The following is a 7,946-nucleotide window of genomic DNA, read 5'->3' on the forward strand; positions in this document are numbered from 1 at the left end:
GCATTTATTGCGTAATAATCAAAATCTAATTTTCAATAATTTATTTTTTATTTTTATTAATTATCAAATGATGTAATATTAATAATAATTCTAGTTTCTAATTTTACAAAAATATTTTCATTTGGCGTACTGTTTATGAGTTTTCCGTGGATATATGATCACCCTTTTTAATAAGTTTTTTTTGCATATTGCAGGTATGTATAAATACGGTGCAAAATGAATAAAATAATTATTATTTTGACTTTAACAGGCACCACGTTAAATGAAACTGCCATAAATAAATGTCCTTATCCAACTATCTCGGTTTCCACATCTATATACATTATACACGTATATATATATAACCTGGAATATTTTTTCGTACAATATAATGTCTATTTTTATTATTGGTTCGTAATTTTTGGTTAAAACAATTATTTACTATTGATGAAAACAATTATAAATAAATTGAATTAAATGTAAATTATTTTAAATTATTTTTTCTATTAAAAATAATGTTGTTTTATTGTGTGATTTGTAAATTGCAATATTAAAGAATTATTTTTATGCGTTAGGCGCATATTATTTAAGTCAATGTATGTATACATATACATATATATATATATCTAGGTCTGTTTATTTTTTAGTAAAATATTTTTATGACAACATCTCTAAAATAAATAAACTTAAAATGGTTACTAAAAAAAAAAAAAACATAATTACCACAATACTATAAAAATATGCAGTATTACATTATGATTGAAATTAAAATTTGTATTATGTATTCACCAACTATTTTTATTGTAATATTAAGAACTGTAAATGTATTTGTTATGCTTTTTAATAAGCATCTACCAGCATTATGATTAAACAAAATAAACTTTTCAATCGATATTCAATTGTTTGAAGTTCCCGTCAAATCCGAAGAGTTCCGATTGTTCATTGCTGTTTGTATCTTTCGGTTTTTTGTCCATGTCCGCTTTTAATGAAAGTATTCCGTTCATGAACATTTCTCTTTCCGCTATAATGTTCTCCTTGCAGAATTCTGTGGATAAACCGTTCAACCACATCGATTAAATTCATAATTGAACAAGGTTATTAATAATGAAGCATCGGTGTTGTGAGCGATCTACTATATTTGTTGTTATCTACAACTTTTGTTTATCAACCGTTAATTTCAACTATCATACGATTAAGTTACATCGCACTAAAATTGATCAAAAAAATGATGCGAAACCCCTTTTGGCTCGTAATTTAAAGATAAGCATATACAACTAGGGACCATCATCTACATTAATAAATGTTAATGGAAAGCATCTTAAATTTTAACGATTTTGGTTTATCCATAAAACTGTTAATTACAGTGAATATAAGTCTAAAATTTTTATTTTCAATATAATAACCTTTTTTGATTAGAAGTATTTAACAAATTCAATATAGACAATATAATACATTTTTATAAATTATTTGTTGTTTTTTATAAATCTGTTTGTTGAAAAATCGGTTAGATCGTTTTTGACATCATTGAATTACAGATAGAATTCTTATTACATCGTTACCAATAATTTATAATATTGAAATGCAATATAATCGTATAATATACTCACCGCCCAGTTCTCGGATAGATTTATCACAACCTCCTAAATCTGATGGAACGCATTCTTTTTGGATATGTTGTAGTACATCGGATGGGTTATTGTGCATAAATATCTAGTCAAATACGAATAATTTTCAGATAAATCAATATTATCGTCAATAAATTTAAAATCGCATAAATGAATATGTGTTTTTGTATAAAAATTGCGGTAGGTACCAATCATATTATTTATGAAAAAAATTAAACTCTACGTTTTATGTAATTAGTATAATATAATCATTAATTATCACTTAGGTTTATCTACGCGGTCTAAATCGATATAATTCCTATTATACATTATATACCAATCACAGTGCATTTTACGTTGTGATATTACTTAAGTAGGCTTCAATGTTTGACTATCAGATTTTTGAACTTAATAATACATTTAGCTAAATTATTCAAACGAATTTTAATATACTATACACATACTGCAGTTGGTACATAGTATACAGGTACGCAATTCTATTAGATATCACATTCTCAAGTCAAATCGTATAATAAAATTGTCGTAAATTCCTTTTAAAAACTTCTGTAACGTCACTATATACTTGTATATTGTCGTCTATCGACTCCTTAATTATCAATGTAAATTTAAGTTAGTATATCAAATAATATTATTACCATCACTTTATGATAGTCTTTACATATAATTATCAAAACATTTTAAGCGAACACGCTGCAGAGTTTTATGAAGTTTAAGACCATTATAAATCTTAAAAGTAGATACTCTTAATTAATTAACACGGTATATAGAATTTAAAAGTAAATATTCACTCATTTGTTTAATATTATATATGTATAATATTGTTTTAACGTGACAGTAAAATTGACACAAATACCTAAAATAATTCACTGCGGATACTCACTCGAGATTGAATTTTTTTGGGAACCAGAGACTTTAAAATATTGAACACTACGGCTGCATATGATGGTACGTTTATGAAGTGGACTTGTATAAGTTTGTACGGGAAAAATGTCTGAAAATAAAAAAAATCTGTTAACAAAACGTGTCCGTGGAATAATAAGAACAATATGACTGTCAACTGCAATATACAGTGGAACCTCTATACAACCAATTTTTATTCAATTATACATTTTTTTTTGTGGAGCCATGCAATTTGTATTAAAAAAAATTAATAATATAAACATATTACATGAATATTATTATTTACATTAATTTCAGACAATAATGACAAATTATATTCAAGCAAACATCACGTTCGTTAAATAGAGGCTGTATATAACGTATTATACAAAGGTGCACGAATTAAAAAGCTGGTAAATAGTATCATACTTAATTGGACAAAATTAAAAAAATTATTAACTATAATATACAGCATTTAAGAGTAAACCATTAAACCAATATTGGCTGAATGAACTTTACGAAACTTTCGTTAATTCACAATGTTGGTAATAATTTTAGATTATATTTTATTGCACTTTAAGTCCCGACGTTCATAAACCATAAAAATATACTGTAATATTTTTTGTTAGGCTTATAATTTGCACATTTTTATATTCTTTTTTACGAGCCAAATAATATTTGAAACTAAGATCCTTGCATCGGCGACACCTGATGTACTTAAATACTGTACGAATACCTTGAATTATACTCACCGAACATTGTAAGGACTTTCTAAGAAAATTCGGCGTCACTTGAGTGAGTATTTCGTTTTTGTTCGTCGTGGCCATGTCGTAAATAATGATCACACCGTTTACCGATTCCTGCTTCAAGTTCCAGTCGATGCACATGTAAAAGTATTTTGTCCACTGGTCTAAATATCTGCCGGAAACGTCTTCGTCAGTGATATTTCTTGTCACTATGACCTGGTAACCGTCGTCCGTCAAATTGGTGGAAAACCCAAACCACCTGTATTGGAGTACACACGCAATAAAAAATAATGATAAGTAATAACAATCAGATCTAACGTTTATTCAATCATCTATTCCCTCCTCTACTGGATTCGTAAGATAAAATCACAGTGCTCCACCTCATTTCAGATCTGAATAAATCATTTTACGATATCAATAATATTGTATACTGACGTTTTTCGCATCGCCGTCTGGACGTCATCTCCGAGCGGATCACGGACGCCGAAAAATTCGTCGATCAGCGCTCTGCAGCAAAAATATCCATCCAAAGATTCTTTTGTCCTCTCTATTCGGAGTTTTCGTCCAATAAAACAGTTTCGCAACCATGCTCGGTCTGTGAGATAAATGATAATCATACAATAGTTTTAAATCAAGACAGCAGTCGGGTGTTGCGATATTCTCAATTATAGGTATAATATTATAAAATAAATAAAGCCGGCTAATAACCATATTGTTGATATCATAGAATTCTCTTTATTTAGTTACATCTCGGTGTTCATTCAAGATTTTTTTTTTAAAATATAGACAATTAAATATTTAACATGTAAATCACGATTCAGAAAAGAATGATCCAGTAAACTATGTCTTTTTAGGAATATTTATTTTGTAAAGCTATACAACGAAGAGTCTAAAAAACAATTTTTTACTTATATTGTTATATTATTTTGTTAGACAAGACATCAGTGGTTGAGATGGTTTTATTACTTTTTAGATAATATTTTTTGTTTATGTTTGTTTTGAGGTATTCCTGGTATTCCATACTTTAGTTTAATTCCGGAACAAAAATATAATGTCGACGTGAACAAGTTATATAAAAATAAATCCTATGATAAAATCATTTCAATATAATGTTAACACGGCGCTCTGGATAGGTAAAATTGATACATTGTGATACCTGGTATATATTTCTTCTTTATAGAATAAACGAGTATAATAGTATTAAATACGATAGTTATTTTTAATGAAATTTCAAAAATTATTAAAATCGTATACAGAAATATTTATTGTTATGAGTTATGACTTATGAGTATAAGATATAACATTTATTGAAAATAGTATATACACTTTTTATAGTGTTGATATTGACTTGACGGTTCAGAGATAATATTTTATTAATATTTACATATTTATTGTAAATATTAAGTTGTATTTTAAATCATCAATAATTTGTATACTCAAATATTTAACTATCATACTATAATGACCATAATATTATAGATAATAATTTTATTTCTTTAAATATTTTATTTAATTATAGTAATTGAATGTAATTCTAATCATAATAATAATTTGTGATATATTTTTTCAAATAACCATTTACTTATAGCGTCCTACTAAATCTTTGTTATTCTAAATGTTTTCCATGATCAAAATTAAAATAATCATATCTACTCAATCTGATAACATATTATATGCATATTCTAAATTGTAATATTATAATAATATGTTGGATTCAATAAATTAAACTCAATGCTATTGATTATAGGATGTTTATGACTTTTACATTTTTAGCGGGTGTGGTACTAATATACAACTCTAAATAGGTCAAATAGCTGACAAATTAAAAAGCCAACAAACAATAAAGGTTGAAAAAAAAATTCTATATTAAGATAATTTAAATATTAAAGTTTAGATTATATATTAAATTAAAACATGTTATATACATTTTTAAAAAATGGATTAATATTTTACTCAAAGACACATACGTATCATAAATGTTGAGACACATTTTACACAATACATTTTTAAATAACACTTTAAAAAAGTGTGAGTTACAAATATTTGTTAAATTATGACACGAAAGTTAAGTAACTTATGAGACATAAGTTCCAATGCTGTAAATTGACTAATTTGTTCAAAAAACATTTATAATACAAGTACACTCAATTTTCTTATTGTATTTAAGAATGAAATAATATTGGACAATTTTTGATAACTCTCGATGTCACAAGCTCCTTTTTGTTACATTCAACTATGAATACACCGAATAAGTATTTTTATAGTTGTCTCAAAGTGTACACTAGCAGATAGTAATTACTTTAAATTTATCTATTATAACATTATATTTACAGGTTGTATTGCAGTGTAACAAGATACCTACGATAAAACCAATTGTTAAAGAAAACACAGTAAGTCAATTATAGCTTAATCTAATAAAACAATTTTCTAGAGAAATATGTTATCGAATTTAGAATTAATATTTATTTTTAACTTTTGGCTACATTAGTCATGCTGGCAATTTTTAATTGTTATCTAAAACTTTTGGTTGGTTTAGTGTCGACTATATATTCGTTGGCTGTTTGGACTTGGCTAAATATCTGTATACCATTTTTAATAAATACTTTTTTTGTTTTTTAACGTCACTTTGTACATAATTTTCTTAATTTTATATAAAAAAAGTTTTTAAAAACAACATACATATTTTTATATTCGATTTAAAAATTCTTGTAGGCTACACTCATATGTAGGTAAATATTGCTGGTATTATAAGTCACAACTTATGTTAACATCTGAATATGAAACGTGAACTTAATTTTAATAACTTATTAAAAATAGATAATGTATATTAAATATTTGCAAATGAATAATGAATGATGAATTTTTTAATGTTATATTTGATTGTTTTATGGGCATAATTTTATCTTATTTTGGCATAATTGCATTTTTTAGAGTATTTTAGATCATTAATATCTAAACCATCTACGGATATATATATATATATGATTTATCATAAATGGCAAGCAAAACTTTTTCTTTAAGATGCGGAAACCTAATTGATAGAACCAATTCATCTTTATAGTTATATGTTATAATATGTTTATAGTACATTGATTTATCATTTGTTTAAATCAACATAGTATTGTTCACATACCAAGTATGCTCATCTTAAACGTATATTTATTTTTAACTATGCATTTAAATAAATTCTGATTTTTTTGTTTGCAGTCATATATCTTCGAATACATTATTGAGGCATTAACGGTTGAAAAATCTGAAAATGATTTTTTTGGAAAATGGAATAATGGAAAATTCCATTACAATATTATATAAATTAAATGTTGAATTAATAAATTCTGATTTGTTAAATTGTTTTTATTGAGGTTAATAATTATAAGTTTAGAACATGCTAAATAGTGTTTCTATATAAAAATTTAAAAAAATCATAATTTGATTAAGTTCATAATTTAAAGAAAAAAGTTGTAGTGATTACGATTAATGAATAATTCCGTGTATTATATCTGTACGATTTAGAAGATGCTATTACCAATACTTTAGATCGAAGAAGCAAAAGTTACAAGTGGATTTTTTTTAATATTGGCCGGGTACGATCTGTTTTCCTTTAAAAATATCCGAAATGACGCTCGGCTTAAGTGTCGCCGGGGGAATAAAAAAAAATTATCAGCCATCTATATCGATTCCTAGCGTCGTGCTCACCATTAATGTTTGGCAAATGAGGCATGTTCCGCAACCATTCGATCAGTTTGTCTACCTCTTCATCGTAAGGTTGCTGTTTGTGATCTCCGCCGGTCGTCTGTAGGCCGTTGGCCCCAACGGCTGTAGCATTACAATTCTTACCGTCGTCTTGTTGCATTTCGCGAGATAGCGTTATCTATACAAACACTGTATAAAATGTGTACTGTGATACAATATTAATCTTGTGTTTATAAGTTTATAATGACGGCCGTCCGTTTACGACGTTGTCGTTGATGCGCGACACTGCAACAGGTGTTTACACGACGTATAGGTTATGCGAGAAAGATGTAACTCTGGTAACGGACGGGTATTCGTTTTTAGACCGATCGGCAACACACACGGTTTCGGTATTACCTTCCACAATTCTTGTAATGCCATATATATAAAAATATAACGTGTATAAAATATACTGTAAATATTGCAATCCTCTGTGACCACCGCGGTCCGCGGTCGTTAATAATGTCATATCGCCATATTGATGTTTAACGCGTTACTAACGCAATTACGTACGGGTCCGTTATTCGCGATATTATTATTATAACAACTTACGAGTATTATCGTCGACTCATCGCCGTACTTCGACCGGTGATGATATTATTGCCGTCATGGTTTATTATGCGTCGAGGCAGTTTTTCGAATTTAATTAAATGTTTAACGAACACGTTGTCATTTTTTGCAAGTCGTGTTCGTAACCATTGCCGCTTAGATTCGAGAATTACGTTTAATTATTTTAAACACGAATTTTTTTCGTCTGAAAGTCGAAAATATTGCAGATATTAACTAGGTCGTCTGAATTCCGTAAAAATAAATCCTATAACAATTCAGTAACAATAATTGTTATTAGAAATTATTTCCGATACAATACAATAATGCGTAATAGTGTAATACAAGATATTTAATATTTAGATATTCCCTAATTTCCTCATGTTTTCTAAGTCTTGTAAAAACGTTATTTACCTACTTATTGTATTAATTGTGTAAA

General features: G+C 27.2%; 1 protein-coding gene across 1 annotated transcript; it reads right to left on the bottom strand.

The window, feature by feature from the left end:
* Nucleotides 1–656: 656 nt before the first annotated feature.
* LOC132920314 (retinaldehyde-binding protein 1-like) lies at nucleotides 657–7,272 on the bottom strand. The gene is made up of 6 exons (XM_060982596.1): nucleotides 6,926–7,272; nucleotides 3,665–3,824; nucleotides 3,236–3,488; nucleotides 2,485–2,595; nucleotides 1,587–1,689; nucleotides 657–1,024 (listed from the first exon to the last, which is right to left on the bottom strand). Exons 1-6 carry the CDS (start codon nucleotides 7,080–7,082, stop codon nucleotides 864–866), a joined length of 945 nt encoding a protein of 314 aa, XP_060838579.1. The 5' UTR covers nucleotides 7,083–7,272; the 3' UTR covers nucleotides 657–863.
* Nucleotides 7,273–7,946: the final 674 nt, after the last annotated feature.

Source organism: Rhopalosiphum padi, chromosome 2 (assembly GCF_020882245.1).
Source record: "Rhopalosiphum padi isolate XX-2018 chromosome 2, ASM2088224v1, whole genome shotgun sequence".
NCBI lineage: Eukaryota > Metazoa > Arthropoda > Insecta > Hemiptera > Aphididae > Rhopalosiphum > Rhopalosiphum padi.

Excerpts from the sequence above, each read along its gene's own strand:
- LOC132920314 (XM_060982596.1), bottom strand. The coding sequence starts at position 7,082 with ATGCAACAAGACGACGGTAAGAATTGTAATGCTACAGCCGTTGGGGCC. Across the intron at positions 2,596-3,235 it reads GAAAGTCCTTACAATGTTCG|ACATTTTTCCCGTACAAACT; the intron begins GTGAGTATAATT and ends TTTTATTTTCAG. Across the intron at positions 1,690-2,484 it reads CCAAAAAAATTCAATCTCGA|ATATTTATGCACAATAACCC; the intron begins GTGAGTATCCGC and ends GTATTTGACTAG.